The following is a 19,398-nucleotide window of genomic DNA, read 5'->3' as shown; positions in this document are numbered from 1 at the left end:
AGAACATGTGAAGTCAAAATGTTTATTTTTAGTCATTTTAACTGAGACTGTATCTGCATCAGAAAGAGTTTCTTGGTCAAAATCAGGAGATACAAAGTCCTTTCATACCAACCTCTGAAGATCAAGAGCAGAAAATCCTAATTTCAAAAGAAAATCTGAAAATCAATCATCAACATTTAACTCATTATTATTAATAATATTATTATTGTGCAGAAGACTGAACAGTTAATAACACCTCTTCAGTTGTTAAGCATAAATAAATACAAGAAACTTCCAGTTTGTCTGATTCAGCTTTTTTTTTTTTTTTTTTTAGTCGGACTGAAGAAACTGTTTGAACTCTGAGAAACAAACATCATCCTCTCAGGAAATAAATACATGAAAAAATATCTCAGACTGAGAAGTTTAAATAAAACTTCAAACGTTGAGCTACTTTCTGCAGGTCTGTGAGGAACAGGATCAGGGATTTTTTTTAACTGCAGTTCCGGACTTTACCAGCAGAGGGCAGGAAAGCTTCAGCTAAAACCTCAACAGCAGAGGCTGCTGCGGAGGAACTGCTGCTTTCCTCCAATTGGTTGAAAAGTTGAAAGCCAGAATTTCTTCACTGGGGTAAATTGGCGGTAAAAATCCAAAAGTCATTTAAGTGCATTGATGAAGGAAACATCGGTCCAATTCTTCCTTTGTGTTTTTCAAATCTGCTGTTCCCACCATCGACCTTTTTTAGCACAGCTCAGCTTCTTTTTTAACGCAGGGAGGAAACCTGCTGCTTATTCACATCCTCACCTTACATTTGGGATTCACACGTCTGACCTTTGGAGCCTGTTGTTCTCAATCAGGACCTGAGTCACACTTCCACAACCAATCAGCTTTCATCTGACTATAAGTGGGAGTTTAAGGATGCTCGGATTACTCGCTCCTGACATTTTCTCTGTTTTGTCAGATATTTGTGTTTATACAAAATAATAACTGTGTTTTGAATCTTCATATGGATTTTTTTTACTTGCAGTTTGTGGGTTCTTCCTCTGCTTTATGCTGGAGCACATTCTGCATGTTCTGTGGATGCTCAGGAGCTCATAGAGGATTAATCCAGCCGGGAGACGACATCAGGAGAAGACTAACGTGGTTCTGAAACGTTGTTTTTGCTGTTTGACTCAGACACATCACACTTATTTAAAAGTCGTTTCCATTTCCTGTGACGCCTGCTGAGGAGCTCAGTTCTTCTACCAGCTTTTCCACCAGATCTAAACGAGGATTTTATCCCACGCAGGGTTAAATTTCTCAACATGAGTCCCTGGAAGTAACACCTCTGATTACTTGTAGAGGAAATGTGACTTTATTTGCTCCCAGTCACCAAACCTGTTACAAACCAGCGAGAGACTCTCACCAGAAATCCGGTTACATGAACTTAAAGTGTGGGCGGCGGAGGACTTGCAGTGGGGTTGGTTCGATGTGCTTTATTGTTGATCAAGTCCAGGAAACGTCCAATCAGAGAGCTTCGGGGTTTGCAGCAGCTGAAAGTAATAACGCTTGTCCTTATCAATTCATGTGCGGATCGTTTTTATACTGAATTTTTATTTATTCTGTGAAGTATCAAAAAGTGGCCACAAACAAGAGGTGGCGTCTTCTGGTTTATCTGCGCGACAGCAGGGAGAAAAATGTTGAATTGTTACTATAATGACTTAAAAACCAGCGAATGAGCGGTGCACGTGCTCCTTACGGCTCTCATCGTTTCACTTTCGGGTCTTTGTGGACGAAATATTTCAAATAGGACGCGACGGTGATGTCATAACTCCGGATGAAGCTGAGGCTCGTGGGAGTGCTGAAATCAAGAAAATGGTGACGCAGGACACTCGAATGAGTGTGACGTGATTGTTCAAAGGAGAGACAACTGTCAGAAGAGGCTCCGCCCACTACGCCGATTCAACACTGGTTAGAAAAAGGTGAAGTGAGACAGAGAGAAAGAGTGAGAGACGCCAACTCGTGTGGACAGCCGGGAGGAATCATGCAGACGAACCACGCAACTTTAAATACACAGAGAGAGCAGAGTGTGTGTGTGTGTGTGTGTGTGTGTGTGTGTGTGTGTGTGTGTGTGAGATATTTTAGCTACAACAGTTTGTTTTCTTTTCTGGTTTCCAACTGATCCTCATTTAAAGGCCCCCATCTTCATCATCGCCATCATTCCTTGTCCTACAGAATCACGTGTTTTCTTCCTCTGCCACAGCTGCAAACTCCTCCCCCTCCTCCTCAAGACTCTCCACAATTGGTCGGTGGAACTGAAGCTCCTCCCCCCTCCCAGCCCTGGACAGGATGTCCATCCATCGCCGCTGCAGCTCTTCCCCGTCGGCGCTGAAGTAGAGGGTCAGGTGGCTCTGGGAGATCTTGAAGGCGTGGCGTCGCTCCAGGCGGTCACATGACTCGGGCAGAGAGACCTCGAAGCCAATCAGAGGCACGCTGCGCTGCGCCTTCACATCCTGTGGGAAAAAGAATAAATTGAGTTCATTGAGGGTGTAATTCGATTTCATCCCAACGTCAAAGACCAGACCAGTCAGAACAGAAACTGGAAGCCTCCATCACCATCATAATTTTCTGTCTGCCGTGTTCTGATTGGTTGATAATGTAAACAAAGAGTTATTCCCTGACCAGAGTCACACAAAGTGGAGGAACTTTTAGTGTGATTTTGCTTTTCAAAGCTTCCTCTGTGACCTCACAGAAGTATGGAAGCTTTTTTTGCCACTGCAAATAAATCATCCATAAATCAAAATTATGGGATATTATCTCCAAACTTCATCTTAGTAAATCCGACTTCTGAGAAATAACTTGAAATTCTGACTTACAGATGGCAAAAAAGGTTTTCCTCAGTGGCAGGAACAGGCTTCCATACAGAAGGCACCATAGGACGAGGTGCTGATGTTCCAGCAGGACAGTGTTTGCTAATATTGTGGCTGTAATCAATAAAGAAGCCTGTAGGGGGCACTAGCAAGGTTGCAGATTGTCAATGCCACCAGAGAGCTTCTAATAAAATCCAGAACTCCCAGCATTTCCTGTTTTGTACAGAGCGCTCACAAGAAAAGGACAGAGGTGAAAGGAGGTGCAGCTAAAAAATTTAACTGTATCTCCATTCCCATCCAGGGATGCAGCGACCTCTACTGGATCCCTGTATGAACTGCAGCCGGTTCCTGTTCAATTGGATTAACAGGAAAGCGCCTTCTTATATATTTGACATGAATGTAAATTTATAGCGTACCTGTGGAGCTCCATAGATGTAGAGCACCAGCGGCTCGTTCTCGGGGATGACGAACCAGGCTTTCTGCCAGCCCCGCCCTCCTCCTTTCTCCATGTGATGCAGAAAACTACAAATCACACTGTTCTCTGCTGCCAACGAGGCCTGTTTCTATAGCAACGAGAGATGGATGAGAAGAGAATCAGCTGTCTGCGACACTCGACCTGTCGAGCATCTTTGAAAAGAGAAATCCTGAAATGTGCAAACGGCTCCATCCGTGGAGATCTGACAGAGGCAAACGCCGGGTGATGTCAGAGCGTGGTCACACTCACCTCCAGGATGGAGCGCCTTCTGTGGCTGCTGCTGGTCAGCCCGGCGGGAGACGGCGACACGCCCACGAGCGTGGCGTAGCAGTCGATGCAAACGCGGTTGGCTCGGTTGTTGTCGTACGACAGGCGAGCGCGGAACTCCGAGCATTTCCCACAAACCACCTGGAGTCGACATAGATCATCACACAATTGGTAACTATGACAACGCTGTGTAAAGTCTGAAAATGTTGTTGTGCCACAAACGTCTGGCAGACACGTGCTGCAGATACTACAAATATCCAGGTGTTGGGCTACGACAGATGTTCACATCAGCTCATGTATGACATATACTGATATGCTGGGTACAATAAATGTGAGCAGCAGGTGGAGGTGTTGTGGATGCTGCACATGTCACAGACACTACAGATGTGGGCTGGTGTTGGGAACAGTCTGAATGTGGAGAGCGTTGTAACACATCACACTGGCGTTGCAGACGCTGCAAACATCAGCTGGTGTCGTCCAGTGCTGTGGATTTTAAATTGTCTGTAGGTGTTGCAGACAGATGTTATGGATGAAGAACGTACGTGTCCACAGGCTTTGCAGTGGTGGCGCCTCTTGGTAATGGAGTTGAATGGCTCCTGACACTTCATGCACAGAGTCACTTCCTTCTCTCTGATGGGAGTCGGAGCTCGTTTCCCCAGCTCAGCACAGCTCTGAGAGGCAGAGACGGGAGAATATGAGTCACAACTGAATGATTTCTGGGATTTCAAGAACTCCACTCTTCATGTCAGGGGGTCAATTTTGTCGCTGAGTGTTTGTGTTACCGGAGAGTGAGGCGGCGTGGAGTCATCATCTCGGAGTGAACAGTTCAAGTGTCGGAAACTCTCCATCGTCTGCTCGTGCCTCTGGATGGTCGCCTGGATGGCCTGAATGTAAACAAAGTAAAGGGTGGATTTCATTAAAAAAAGAAGAAGAAAATCCTTCATTACTATCAGTCAAGTTGAAATTTGTCCTAAAGCAGCGGGCCACATACAGCTGGCTTTGGGCCAGAATGGTGAAAATCCTCTTCCTGTCACTTTATCTTCACATTTAATCCCTGTAATATCTCAATATAACAAATTTAAGTGTGATTTCAGCCTCAGTCTCAGTATTTTTGCATAATACATAAATGCTGCTGTAATTATATATAATGAAAGAAATCTGTAGGCACAACTTTTGGGGGTTAAATTGTAAAAACATAAATGTATAAAATTACAGAAAAGTTCAGGCAGTTTGTTACCGAGACTATCCTGTAATAATATTGTATATATTATATATAGTTTATCTGATACTTTAGTACTTTGGTGCATTAAGAGCAGCTGTGGGAGACATCTTTGTGAGTTGGACAAGCTGTAAAATCCATCCATCCATCTTCATCCGCTTTATCCGGGGCCGGGTCGCAGGGGCAGCAGCCTAAGCAAAGAGGCCCAGACCTCCCTCTCCCCAGCCACCTCCTCCAGCTTATCCGGGGGAATACCAAGGCGTTCCCAGGCCAGCCGAGAGATATAATCTCTCCAGCGTGTCCTGGGTCTGCCCCGGGGCCTCCTCCCGGTGGGACATGCCTGGAACACCTCACCCAGGAGGCGCCCAGGGGGCATCCTTGTCAGATGCCCGAACCACCTCAGCTGGCTCCTTTCGATGTGGAGCAGCAGCTGCTCTACTCTGAGCCCCTCCCGGATGGCCGAACTTCTCACCCTATCTCTAAGGGAGAGGCCAGCCACCCTTCGGAGGAAGCTCATTTCTGCCGCTTGTATCCGCGATCTCGTTCTTTCGGTCACTACCCACAGCTCGTGGCCATAGGTGAGGGTAGGGACGTAGATCGACCGGTAAATTGAGAGCTTCGCTTTTACACTCAGCTCCCTCTTCACCACGACGGACCGGTGCAGTGTCCGCATTACTGCAGCTGCAGCCCCAATCCGTCTGTCGATCTCCGGCTCCCTTCTCCCATCACTCGCGAACAAGACCCCGAGATACTTGAACTCCTCCACTTGGGGCAGGAACTCATCCCCGACCCGGAGTGGGCACTCCACCCTTTTCCGGCTGAGAACCATGGCCTCAGATTTGGAGGTGCTGATCCTCATTCCCGCTGCTTCACATTCGGCTGCGAACCGTTCCAGTGCGAGCTGGAGGCCCTCACCCGATGAAGCCAACAGAACCACATCATCTGCAAAAATCAGAGATGAGATTCTGAGGCCACCAAAGCGAAAGCCCTCCGCCACTTGGCTGCGCCTAGAAATCCTGTCCATAAAAATTATGAACAGAACCGGAGACAAAGGGCAGCCCTGGCGGAGCCCATCACCCACCGGGAACGAGTCCGACTTATTGCCGGCAATGCGAACCAAGCTCTTGCAACGGTTGTATAGGGATCGAATGGCCCGTAGCTGTAAAATCCATTAAAAAATTAAGTCCTCTTTTGTATTGTCCAAAGATGTCTGTTGGGCCGGATTGGAGTCTTTTGCCAGGCCGATTCTGGCCCCCAGACCTTATGTTTGACCCTGTGCCTGCTTCACAGTACTCGCCACTGCTGACTGAAAGCACACCACGAGCCCATCAGGTCCGCAGTTTCTAACGTGCTAGTATCGGATCATCTACGCCCGCTGCATCAGCACCACTTACCTGGATCCAGTCTTTCTTCTCCTCCTCCGTCCTGCAAAGCCAACAGAAAATCAGTCAAATCTTCGAGGAGCAAAACTCGACCTGAGAAACAAACTTCAGTGTGTTTTTATCCTGGGAGACAGATTCTGATTACAGTGAGTCCTCCTGCAGGACTGAGTGTGCTTCTGTCTCTGTAGGTGTTTGTACCTGGCCTGCAGCTCCAGGGATCTCTGTTTCCCCGACACCAGGAACGTCCTGGCGACAGCGACGCTGCTCGTCTCCTTCAGCTGAGGACACAGGCGGGAAATTCTCTGTTAGCTTGTTAAAAATATTCAGGCTAAATCTGAGCACGCTCATCATCATCCTCTCTGATCTCGCTTTATCATTGTTAGTTCTATTCGACGGTTAAAGCTGAGGTGGATGCACGTTTTAATACCGCGTGTCTGTGTCTCTGGAAGACAACACAAAACCCCACCAGGCCAACTTTATGAAGCTCGGACACTGAACGAGTGCTCGTCTAGTTGTTATTAGTCTGTAGATCACATTAATATTCTTGACTTTACTGAGCGCTTAAGGTGTTTGAAGGCTGAATGCAAAAACACTGAGTCTAACAGTGTCTTCAGTGAGAAAAGCCGGAGAGCTCACCTCCATGCCGTCCACGTCGATTCGGGCTCGGACGCTGTACTTCTGACCAATCAGACGCAGCTTCGGGACGCAATACAGTAACCTGTCATTGAACTGCAGAGAGAGGCAGGTGTCGCTTATTACTGTTACTATGACCCTATGAACTCTGTAAAGCACTGAGAAGGAGACACAGACAGGGAAGTACCAGTATCAGGTATCTGTCCTGCGTGGTCCCGTTCTTATTGGACAGCTTGAGGATGTGTCCCTCTTTAATGAGCTCGTTAGTTGGGTTAACAATGTCTTCTTCTCCTCCCAACAACTCGTACACCTTCAACAGCTTCCTCATTCGCTCCTGGCAGAGACATAAAAGAATCACTTAGTGGTTCATGTTCCTGCCGATGCTACATGAGGGTTTTAGGGCATTTTAAGTTCACTGGAAACCTAAATTTTAGATATAAGATACAAAAGGCAAACTGTGAGATTACTAGGACAGCTGTGGAGCCTGAAGGCAAAGTTCTAGCGTTTCCAGCGAGTCGTCAGCCGGGAGACGACCTGACATCCTGAAATGAGTTTCTCTACAGGAAGTCTGGATCCCCTCTGAGGTGACTCTACAGATCAGGGTTCGAATGGAGCGCTTTCAGTTTAGGTTTTAAACCTAAAACCCTAAAACACCATGTGACACACGAGCTTTGAGACATCTACATCATCGGTGTGATTTTCTTTAAACCCAAACTCCTTTTATGTTTTTGTTTCAGATGAACAAACTGTGAGCACCAAACTGCAAAACAAGAGCCAGATGTAGCAAAAATGTTACATCTTATTTCATGGTTCAGGCTTTACAGGGTTAAAGTGCAGAGAGGGCACATACTGCACATATGTACTGGTCTGGAGTAATCTGCTATCACTGCCTGATGGAAAACACTGTAAAAATATTTGATGTTTGGCTGAAAGGAAACAGCTGGAGTCTGGCAAATCACAGCAAAATGGTTGAAGGAACTGCCCTCTTCTTCTTCTTCTTCTTCTTCTTTCAGCTGCTCCCTTTAGGGGTCACCACAACTCTATCCATCTTCTCTGTGGTCTTCCTCATTTCCTCCTGCCTGGCAGCTCCATCTTCAGCAACACGTCCACCCTCCCTCCTCTGCACATGTCCAAACCATCTGAGCTTTGCCTCTGACTTTGTGTCCAAACCCTCCATCTGAGCTGTACATCTCACGTTTCTAAGTTGGAGGAAATGCAGTATATGAAAAATGTAAGCATGGTAACCGTGATCGGGTCTGGACCAATGTCCAGAAGTTAAGCTCTGTCTAACTGAACGCCATGAGCTGTAGTGTATTCTTAGTATTAGCTTCCCTCTAAAGCTTGTTTAATGCCACTCACACGTCCTCGTCTGATTATGTCGCGTTTTCTCACTGCCTCCTGCACAAATCTCCAAAAAGCTGTCAGCTGAGTGAAACCGGCTCACATCAGCAGCAGCGGCTTTCCTTTAATCAGTCACAGCTGATTAGAGACGACGGCAAACATCCCGCTGAGAGGAGGTGGAGAGGCTCAGACCTCTGAGTCATTACAGCAAAAACCAGCCTGAACTCCATGAATCCACATTTCTGCTTCTCATGCTCTTGTTTACATTAACCATACTAATCACGCCATCGCTGAGAGACCTCTGCAAACCCACCTGGGTACCCGACGTTCTTCAGGCAGACTCGAACCTGAAGTATAAACCAACCTTTGAAGCAGCAGTCGTGTTTACCAGGAGCTTCGGGCAGTTAATGAGCGTAATCAGGAGAGTTTAATTAAAGATGAAGTAAAAGTTGAGCTTTAATCTATCCCGGGCAACATTTATCTGAGTGATGTGGTGTGAACAGCGGCAGACGGGGGTGATTATGGCTCACAGCTCCGGGTGTCGAATGTGTGAGAGTATCTTACCATCTTCCTGATGGCAGCGTTGGAGTGTTCGGCTGCTGTGGCGATCAGCTCCAGAGACTCTGCAGGAGAGAGAGGACAGTTACATGAGCCAGTAGCTCAGACACACAGAGACCCAGGAACCAATGAGGGCGAGGCTACCAAATACTCTGGCTTCTAGCTTCTCTGTGCAGCAGCGCTCCCTGAAGCCCAAAGTTTGCTCCGTAGAAGGAGCTGATGAACCCAAACTAAAGTCTGCAGTTACACTATATTGCCAAAAGTACTTGCTTGTCTGCTTTCACACACACGAAGTCGAGTAGTGTCCCATTATTATTCCATAGAGTTTAATATAATGTTGTCCCACCCAGAGCTTCAACTCTTCTGGGAATGCTTTATGAAGGTTAAGGGGTGCTTATCTGAATTTTTAATTGTTCTTCTAGACGAGCATTTGTGAGGTCAGACACTGATGCTGGACAAGAAGACCTGGTTCACAGTCTCTGCTCTAATTCCTCCCAGAGGTGTCTTGTTGGGTTGAGGTCAGGACGCTGTGCAGGCTCTCTCGCCCATGTCTTTATGCACCTTGCTTTGTGCACTGGTGCGCAGTCATGTTGGAACAGGAAGGGGCCATCACTCCAGAGACCATTTCTCCATGCTCTACAGTCCAGTGGTGGTGCTGCATCTGTTGCTTTGCATCGCACCTGCTGATGTAAGGCTCAGCTGCAGCTGCTCGGCTGTAGAAGCTCATTCCATGAAGCTCTCCACGCACTGATCTTGAGCTAATCTGAAGGGCACACAGAGTTTGGAGGACTGTAGCGACTGACTCTGCAGAAAGTTGGTGATCTCTGTGACCTTTCTGTGATTTTACCTGGCCTACAACTTCATGGCTGAGTTGCTATCGTTCCCAATCACTGCCACCTTGTTATAATACCACTATCAGCTGATGTAATTTAATTTGAGGAAATTCCACGACTGGACTTGTTGCACAGGTAGCATCCTATCAAGGTACCACGCTGGAGTTCAGTGAGCTCAGAGCGAGTTGTTATTTCACAAATGCTTGCAGAAGCAGTCTGCATGTCTGGGTGCTTGATTTTATACACCTGTGGTCCTGGAAGTGATTGGAACACCTGGATTCAATGATTTGGATGGATGAGTGAATACTTTTGGCAAGATAGTGTATCAGAATTATTACATAAACTGTTTGAAGTGTGATCAAAAACATTCAAAAGCTTTACTCGATTCATATTTGCCTGATCTCATATTCAGGTTCACGCTCTGGTACAACTCTGGCCTGTTTTCAGCACAGCAGCTCTTTTAGATCTTTCAGATCTTTCATTTGAAGTCCTACAGTGTGTGGAAACAGCGATCCTTCTACCTGAAGGTTTTATTTTATAGCCAAAAAGTTCTTGTGTTTTCGTTCTGCTCTGAATCGGCATGACAGCACCACGGTTCAGATCCTCGGGCACCTCAGGACGTTACAGCTCTTAAACTGGAAATTTCAACTGAAAACTGATCAGTCACAGCCAAACATGCAGCTCTTATCAGTACCGGCGATCCTTCGCTCTCAGTTTGAAACAGAAGCCTCTGAACATGTCTGAGATTCACGGTGAAATCACAGTGCAAGCGCTCAGAACGGGACTTCCTCTAGGGATCTAATAATGTCCGAGAGGACGACGCTGCATGTGCAAACAGCCAAATCTAATCTAACTGGGCCTTTTGGTTTTCACTGGCCTGTTCTTTAAGGTTTTTAAACACACTTGATCGCACACAAGTGTCTCTGTTTTATAATCGAAGAACATTTCAAGACTAGAGCCTGGAACATGTCCGAGCTCTCATTTTTAGCCTAAACCAGTGTTTTTAAAATATTTTGTGCTCAAAAACAAAGCTGACGTTTAAAGACACACCTGTAATCAGATACGCCGTCTGGCATGTTGACAGTTCTTTTGATTGTATCGTCTTGTGGGTTTGGGCTTTGCAGGAAGCTCCATCACATCAGTTATATCAGGCTTCCTGAAGTGTCTGTTTAGCTTGTTTTGCACCACATTAACCAAATTCCCCAGCAGATGATGCACTCAGTCAGAGAGCTGCTGACAATTGCTTTTCTTTTTTTTTTTTACACTTTTGTTGAGGTGCTGCATCCTGCTCGTGGGTAGCTGTGATTTCCTCCACATATTAAAGTGGTTCATTTTTCCTACTCATAAATTCAGTTATCCTTTTCATCTCGTTTCTAGCAGAGAATTTCTGTTTCTACAGGTTAAGGACTTTAATATATAACAGAATAACAGGCAATGATAATAGTAAACTAAAGAAAATACAATATATTTTTGTCTAGATTCTATTAATAATGCACGGTTGACACTATTTGGTGGCCTAGAGAACTCAAGGCAGTCGTGTTTTTGTGCGTTTGTTTTCATACTCTGGGCGTCCCTGTAGTCCGGGGCGTCCTCTGGCAGCCTGTGGAGGTAATCTTTGAGCAGCAGCTCATAGCGAGGAATCCTCTGAACCGGCTCCAACATGTGGTGCTGCAGAGTCAGGTTCCCACAGCGCTCCTCCCTCTGCACAGAAACATCAAGCACACGTTTGTACACAACAACGTGTGATGATCTTAAACTAATGAGCCAAAACAGGACGCCCTGAGCAGCCTGGAGGCTGCAGACCTCTGAAGGTCCCTGTGGTATCTGGTGCAGAGCCGTCAGCAGCAGATCATTTATGTCCTGTAAAGATTTGGATTATGTACCTGTATCTCCTGAACGATGGTCTTGAACTGAGTCGATCTCTCCATCCAGATGTTCACCAGCTCCATGGCTCGGTCAAAGTTCTTCACGTACTCGCCGTACATCTTCAGGAAGGGGGCCAGCTTCTGTAAGATGTCACCGATCCGCGGGTTTAAGTCCCTGTGGGAACAAAGAGGAAGGGAGTGAGAGGAGCTCCTGAGGAGGAGCAGGAGAAGAGGAAGAGGAGATGGAGGCTCACCACTCCTCCATGCGTTTCTGCAGCGCCGGCAGCAGGAACTGCTGGTGGAAACAGTAGATTGAGCAGATGTTGGAGAAGATCCCCAGAACGACATCACAGGGGAAGGAGGAGCGAGACCGAGCCTCCTCCAGGAGTCTGGCACAGAAAACCTGTGGGAGGAGATGGCTTCAGTCGGGCTGATATTTCTCACAACAGGAAAAAGTTCACACCCGCCAAGCCTGCAGTGGGAATACTGTGGGGTTTCCATGGCAACAGTGACAGCTCAGTGACGTGAAAGTCGGCTAACAGACAAACTGATTCTACCAGGAGGAGACGACCTGCGAGCGACTGACAGCTAGGTAAGCTAAGCCTAGCCTATTGGCTCACAGGCTGAGGAGACTCACTCTCGACTCACCTGGTCCAGCAGGTGGAGCTTTGAGACGTAGGCAATCTCTGTGTGCAGCAGCTCATTGGCGATGTTGAAGACCCTCTGCTGGACAGACATCTGGACACAGAGACAGTTAAACGAGTGAGTGCACAGTAAATATTTTCCTCTTTTAAAGGCAAAAACGCCCAAACCTGGAGGCTGGACAGAGACCCAAGTTCAAGTCAGAGAGTTTTCATTCATTCGCATTGTTATTATCATTATTATAACATTAAACGATATAGCTAGGTTTAGGACATAGATATAATAACGATGTTGAATTATTATGGATGGCATCATACAATAAAGACGGTAGCATTACCATGACTGTAATGCTCTAAATATTACTCAACGACCTTGAAACCTATAAACTACTTAGGATACCAAGATTCATACATTCAAATATTTACTTCAAATAAAAGTAGTTTCTTTTTCTGTGTATTTGTACTTGAAATGTGCAATTCACTTGTATTTTTATTTTTATTCCTATTTATTCTATTTATCCCCTTCGTATATTTTATTTATATTGTCTCTGTATTTATATATATATATATATATATAAAAAAAAAAAAAAACACCCAGCACGCCCCTGCGGGCGGTTTATCCTTCAAGCTCGGGTCCTCTACCAGAGGCCTGGGAGCTTGAGGGTCCTGCGCAGTATCTTAGCTGTTCCCAGGACTGCGCTCTTCTGGACAGAGATCTCCGATGTTATTCCCGGGATCTGCTGGAGCCACTCGCCTAGCTTGGGAGTCACCGCACCTAGTGCTCCGATTACCACGGGGACCACCGTTACCTTCACCCTCCACATCCTCTCGAGCTCTTCTCTGAGCCCTTGGTATTTCTCCAGCTTCTCGTGTTCCTTCTTCCTGATATTGCTGTCATTCGGAACCGCTACATCGATCACTACGGCCGTCTTCTTCTGTTTGTCTACCACCACTATGTCCGGTTGGTTAGCCACCACCATTTTGTCCGTCTGTATCTGGAAGTCCCACAGGATCTTAGCTCGGTCATTCTCCACCACCCTTGGGGGCATCTCCCATTTTGACCTCGGGACTTCTAGGTTATACTCGGCACAGATGTTCCTGTACACTATGCCGGCCACTTGGTTATGGCGTTCCATGTATGCCTTGCCTGCTAGCATCTTGCACCCTGCTGTTATGTGCTGGATTGTCTCTGGGGCATCTTTACACAGCCTGCACCTGGGGTCTTGCCTGGTGTGATAGACCCCAGCCTCTATGGATCTTGTACTCAGAGCTTGTTCTTGTGCTGCCATGATTAGTGCCTCTGTGCTGTCTTTCAGTCCAGCTTTGTCCAGCCACTGGTAGGATTTCTGGATATCAGCCACCTCCTCTATCTGCCGGTGGTACATACCGTGCAGGGGCCTGTCCTTCCATGATGGTTCCTCGTCTCCCTCCTCTTTCTTGGGTTTCTGCTGCCTGAGGTATTCACTGAGCACTCGGTCAGTTGGGGCCATCTTCCCAATGTATTCTTGGATGTTCCTTGTCTCATCCTGCTCTCACAGCTAGAGATATATATATATATATATATATATATATATATATATATATATATATATATATATATATATATATATATATATATATATGTATGTGTGTGTGTGTGTGTGTGTGTGTATTATATATATATATATATAATATTCTGTAACTCTGTCGGTGCTGTGCTTTTTGGAAATCGAATTTCCCAGAGGAACCCACCCGAGGGATTAATAAAGTTCTATCTAATCTAATCTAATCTAATCTAATCTATTTGCAAACAGTGTGACTGCCTTTGATTTCCATTCAGTTGTAAACACCCCAAATCATTTTTAACATATTTAGCACTAATTCAGCCACTTAGGCTTATGATTTATAGATCCCTGCTTACCAATAACAATTCAATTCAGTTTTAAATCACAACAACAGTCACCTCAAGGCGCTTAATAGTGTAATGTAAGGGAACCTACAGTATTACAGAGAAACTCAACAATCAGACGACCCCCAATCAGCAACCACTTTGGCGACAGTGGGAAGGAAAAACTCCCTTTTAACAGGAAGAAACCTCAGGCAGAACCAGGCTCAGGGAGGGGCGGCTATCTGCCGCGACCGGCTGGGGGTTGTTGTGGTAACAGAAAACACAGATATAATAATAGTTACCATAAATATTTGGTGATGATATGAGCCGAACCACATACAGGACATTGTTGTCATTACATCTGTTCTTCCTATTGCGCTTCTAATGGTTCACACCGTTAGTAATTAAATTTGTTCTCATATTTAAATATATTCTCAACTGTAACTAAACTAAAGCAGGTGTGGAAAAAACCACCCATTGGTGGGTTTTTAGTAGCGTAAGTAAGTGAGATCATAACCAGAATTGAATGCATTAGAAATACTTATTATAATAATATAATTTATTATGTTATATTTTCCCGTGTTTTTATATGCATTATATTAATACTTATATTATATTTATATTTTGATCCTGTACTATTACTTTAATAAAGAGTCTAAATGCAGATATTCAACACAAACCAGTGTTTGAAGCCTGCAGCTGCGTCGATCATGTAAAACATCTGTATGAGGACGCGGGCCTGCACAGGAACCTGAAACATAGCCCCGTGTTTTCCAGATCAATCTCCTCTGTGTATTTATTGACCCCTGTCGACCTTTTTAAACTCCCACATGTTGTCCAAGATTCCTATTGGTGGAACAGTTATTTCCATGAAAAGTGAAAGCGTCTGTTCTAAAACCCATCTTTTTGTAACCATTTTCAGTTTCATCCAAAACGAAATTACAGATGTGTAACGGCTCACGAACATCAGCCTGAGGATGTAGACCACATGGTTAGACCACCTGAATCCTCACCTCAGCAGAGTCCTGTCGGTCTGTCTTGGGAGGGGCCAGCACCAGAGTTAGCTCCGCCTCCTCCTCCTCCAGGTCGCTGTCTCCCTCCTCTGAAAACTCCCTCCTCCGCCTCGCACCTGCCCTCGGGTCCCCCTCTTCCCCCTCCCCCTCACCTCCCTCCCCAGCATACGAGGATGAGCTGGAGAGTCTGGGCAAAAGGGCGGGGCTGCACTGATAGGCCACGCCCCCATCATCCACACCCGCGAAGCAGAGCTCCTCGCTGTGCGAGGGAGAGCTGATGCTGTCGATGCCGCTGTCTCGATTGGCCAGCTTGCCGTCCGTCTGCGAGGAGGGGAGGGACAGACGCTCGGAGGGCAACTCTGATTGGTCAAGCAGTGCCGGCTGCAGCTGCTGCTCCCTCATTTCCACGGCAACCACATCATCCTCTACATGTTTCTCTGAGGGGCTGTAACCCGACTCCATGGACAGACGCTTGTGATGGTGATCGTCCCGGCAAGCAGCCGCCAGCTCTTCATCATCATCGTCTTCATCGTCATCAACGTCATCGCCATTATTGTCATCTTCCTCATCAGGTAGATCACCCACTCCCCCCTCATCCTCACCCTCAGGCCCACCCTCATCCCCCTGTGTGATGTCGTCGTGGCTCGTGAGCTCACAGGACGGCTCCTCTTCAGGGAGGGGCGGGGCCAGTGATGATGCTGGTGATGAAGGTCGGGAGGATGACAGAGAGGAGGGGGGGTCGGAGAGGCGGGGACACAGCGCCCCACCGGTGATGTCAGGAACCACAATGATCTGTTCCCTGTAAACAAACAAACAATAAACAAACAGAAAAGACTCATATAATGACATCACTCCTCCTTAACCAATCAGAACTCACCGCTCAAACTTCTCGATGAGTGACAAGACACAGGTGGGGGAGGCGGTGCCGTCTGCACGAATAGGTGGAGGTCGGCCTGCCCGAGGGTCCGCTGGGAGGGGTTTGCAGGGGGGTGTAGGTGGGAGGGGCTTTTCTGGTGCTCGGGGGCGCGGCCTGGAAACCCCTGTCTGCTGCTGGAGGTGGGGGGGTTTCGGTGGCACTGTGGAAGGCGGAGTTACAGGTGAGCGATGACCTCATGGATGTGTTAAAAAAAAAAAAAAAAAGTGAATCAAATTCTTACCCTGAGGTTTAGGTCCCGGCAGCGGCGGCCTGCTCTTGCTCGGTGGTGTAATTGTGGTAGCTGGCAGCTCCGGCGGCCCCGTGTCATTCACCAGCAGGAGCCCATTCGCAGAGCCACGGCGTTCTGCTAGCTCTGCCCCTCCCTCCAAGGAGGCGGGACCTGATGTGGAAGAGCTTGGCCCCGGGTCAGAGCTCGGCCCCGGGTCAGAGCTCGGCTGCTGCGAAGAGTCGGCATCCAGCGCCCCCAGGTGGCCGCACGGTGAGCAGGACGGCTCCAGAGAGAGGCTCTTAGTCAGCAAGCTGGGACTGGAGGAGGAGGAGGGACCTGAGGAGGAGGGGACAGGTAAAAATATACAAGGGTTTGTGTTAGGTTGTTAGCTAAAAATATTTGTAAAAAAGGGATTTTGGTTAGGCTTTCTGTCTGCAGATCCTGAAGCTTCATCAAACTCTCGGCAGGTTTCCTCTAAATCCAGGAGACATTTTCTCTGCTGCTCTTTGTTTGCAGGAGCTTTTACTTCAGCTGTCCTTCACACACTAACAGCCTTCGTATTCAATCAAAGCCAAAAATCTTTCTTTATTAGATTTGTTAACTTCCAAAGAAGCGAGGAGACGGGACTGACTCAGCCGAATGTGTTTGTGTGTTTCACTTATTTTGCTTTTCACTTTCTTTTTCTGGCTTTTATGTTCCACAACTGTGTCTTTGAACCTTTGATTTTCAGTATTTTAAATGTGGTTTATATTTTTCATAGTATTGTTGGCTCTTGTTTTATAGATCCACATTCCTCAGACGGGGTGTCTTTATTGACTTTTTATATTGTTTTTGTATTCCATTAATTATTCCATAAAGAAAAGAAGTCATAAATACTGGACCGCACTCTTTATAATTTGTGAAATAGGGCACTGGCCTTGGTGGCCCTGCTTGTGCCTTGATGGTTTTATTGCTGTTTTATCAAAGTGTATTTATGACTTCTCTTCTCCAGCCTTTGACGATGACTTGACCTCATGTTTCTTTGTCCTGCAGTTAATTTATTTCATTTTTAGCTTTGTGCACAAACAGATTTATTCTGTTTGTTTGTTCTTGTTTCTGTTTGCTTATTTCATGCAAATCATCTTAATGTTTCTGTGTCAGAGCCAATAGTGACTGCTGCCCTTTAGCAACAGACACATTTCCTGATGGTCAACAGTGAACTTGATTGGCGATAACAAAGGAAACCGATGGGTTGTTCAGGCTTGACTCTCTCCGTGTCGCCATGGTGTGTCCATGCAGCTTTCTCAGGGAAGTGATGCAGTGTCACCCGGCTGTGCATAATAAACGACCAGAAGAAAAAGGAAAAGTGTGTAAAAAAGGATATCCACAGAAATCTATTTGATGTTAAATAATGAGTCCTTAGTAGAAACCAGGTCTACCCAAGGGTTAAGTCTTTTCTAAATACTTACTTTATGTTGTAAAGTAATATTTGGGATATTGAACTAATTACCTCATGCTTTATATAAATTGGTCCAGTTATCCTTACTTCCAGGTCTGAATAGTGAAGCCAGTGTGGATGTGTCTATAGGGAGGCGTATTCTCTGTCTGCAAAAACAAACCCAGTTGTGTTGCCTCTATGAGAAAACGACCCTTCTGCTCTTTTGATTTACGAGCTCACTAAACACTCTCCGGGTGACTTTACAGCCTCAATCGTGAGTTTAAAGTCTTATTAAACAGAACACAATGCTCGTTTTGTAAGTTATGGACCAGTTGAGACTGAAATAGAAGGTCAACAAGTTTTGCTTTAGGGTGGTGCTAACTTGCAATAGTGATTGATTGCAGTGTCGCTTACTTTCTCAGTCACATCCACCCCTTGCTTGTCCCTTCTAGTTTTAAAATGTCATGATGGTGAAATGGTAAAACCTCAGTGACCAGTGGCTGACAGCACAGCTGGTCATGAATTTCATAATTACAAACAGTCTTTAAATTATTCATCATCTTAAAAAACTTGTCTGGCAGGGTTTGGCAGGATGTAGTATAACATAAAGGACTTTCAGCTGCTGCCTGATTAACAAAGAGTCGCCATGGTGGGTAGCTCAGCATGTTTGATTTTGCAGATTTTTATGCCAGATGTCCTTCATGATGCGATCTGAAAAGTTTCATGTTTCCCACCAGGATCGGAGATCTGAGATCTTTTACCGTTTAGGTCACTGTGTAAACCTCTACATTACTATTAAACAGCTGAAATAAAAACATGTTAACAACTCAAAGAAAGCATAAAGATGGACAGCTGCCGTCACTTAAAAGTGAAGCCAGTGGTGAAGCGCCTTAAACCTGCAGTCTATTAAACAGCCACCAGGGGGCGATAGCTGTGGATGGCAGAAGATTTCCGGTCCTATAAAAGTCTGCTGTTAAACAGCTCTTTGCTCTGACCTCAGTCACAAAGTCTATTTATATTAAGTCTATGTTGTACATTTTCATAACGTAAAGAGTCAGAAAGGAGGATCCTCATTGGCTAACAACCTCTGAATGAGAAGCCGTTTCATAGGTTGTTACATCCCGTTTCAAAACACCAAGAAGGCGATGGTGAAAACACTCAGCTCAAGGCTTCATAACAGGACTTCAGAAACCGTTGGGTCACAACGGCTACATCCATCTTTTACACTGTCTATACAGCTGCCAATCACCAGACCAGTGTGGTGCACAGAGATGCTACAGTAGAAACAAGAGAACCAATCAAAGACTTCTACATCTAAAAAGCCTCAAAAATAAGCAAAAACGTGGTCGAGTCCAAACACTGATGGGTACATCTAACATAAGTCTGCTACAACAGGGCGACTAAAGGAAAGTCCAATAGTTTCCAGCAAATATTGAACAGTATTTATGATTGAAATCCCCCCTCCCTAGAGTAAACATCCGTTTTTTTATACAGCCCAAAGTCTAGACTTAGAGATTTGTATGTGGTATGACTGATGCATTCCTGCAGAGCACGTGGGTTTGTTGAGCAATTCCACATTTTTGTTTCCTCCCGGATTTAAAAAAAAAAAAAAAAAAAGGTCTCTAAGATCTCTAAAGTCTCTAAAGCTGAATATTTACCCAATGAATAAATTGTTTAATATTTCAGTGGAGCACGAAATTAAAGTTAGCATACAAAATTAGCCGTTTGAGTGAACAGAGTGGCCTGTGATGGAGATCTACACCCGGCCTGCGGACTTTTAAGATGACGTTACGTTTCTCAGATGAAATCTCTGAAAGCAGAGCAGCAAAATTATGAGTTGCAGGAGCTGTGAGTGTGTGCAGTACACACAGTAATTAAGTTATATACGGCAGGGAGTGTGTGTGCAGATGTGAACGT

General features: G+C 45.8%; 1 protein-coding gene across 2 annotated transcripts in view; it reads right to left on the bottom strand.

The window, feature by feature from the left end:
- Positions 1–2,158: 2,158 nt before the first annotated feature.
- The window catches only part of fgd1 (FYVE, RhoGEF and PH domain containing 1), a 40,263-nt gene continuing 23,023 nt past the window's right edge, over positions 2,159–19,398 (bottom strand). For both annotated transcript variants that reach the window (XM_085344061.1, XM_085344062.1), the window contains exons 2-18: positions 16,077–16,400; positions 15,797–15,995; positions 14,920–15,718; positions 12,047–12,136; positions 11,653–11,801; positions 11,417–11,573; positions 11,096–11,234; positions 8,707–8,765; positions 6,989–7,135; positions 6,805–6,897; positions 6,367–6,446; positions 6,181–6,211; positions 4,350–4,451; positions 4,110–4,238; positions 3,550–3,708; positions 3,242–3,388; positions 2,159–2,468 (exon numbers count right to left, since the gene is read on the bottom strand). In XM_085344061.1, coding sequence (XP_085200187.1) covers positions 2,193–2,468; positions 3,242–3,388; positions 3,550–3,708; positions 4,110–4,238; positions 4,350–4,451; positions 6,181–6,211; positions 6,367–6,446; positions 6,805–6,897; positions 6,989–7,135; positions 8,707–8,765; positions 11,096–11,234; positions 11,417–11,573; positions 11,653–11,801; positions 12,047–12,136; positions 14,920–15,718; positions 15,797–15,995; positions 16,077–16,400 — 3,080 coding nt within the window. In that variant the 3' untranslated portion in view covers positions 2,159–2,192. The remainder of the gene's footprint in view (positions 2,469–3,241; positions 3,389–3,549; positions 3,709–4,109; positions 4,239–4,349; positions 4,452–6,180; positions 6,212–6,366; positions 6,447–6,804; positions 6,898–6,988; positions 7,136–8,706; positions 8,766–11,095; positions 11,235–11,416; positions 11,574–11,652; positions 11,802–12,046; positions 12,137–14,919; positions 15,719–15,796; positions 15,996–16,076; positions 16,401–19,398) is intronic.

This window comes from Diplotaxodon limnothrissa, linkage group LG20 (assembly GCF_057381915.1).
Source record: "Diplotaxodon limnothrissa isolate DT_005_m linkage group LG20, D_limnothrissa_male_GT1.1, whole genome shotgun sequence".
NCBI lineage: Eukaryota > Metazoa > Chordata > Actinopteri > Cichliformes > Cichlidae > Diplotaxodon > Diplotaxodon limnothrissa.
This window is presented reverse-complemented; position numbering and strand designations above follow the sequence as displayed.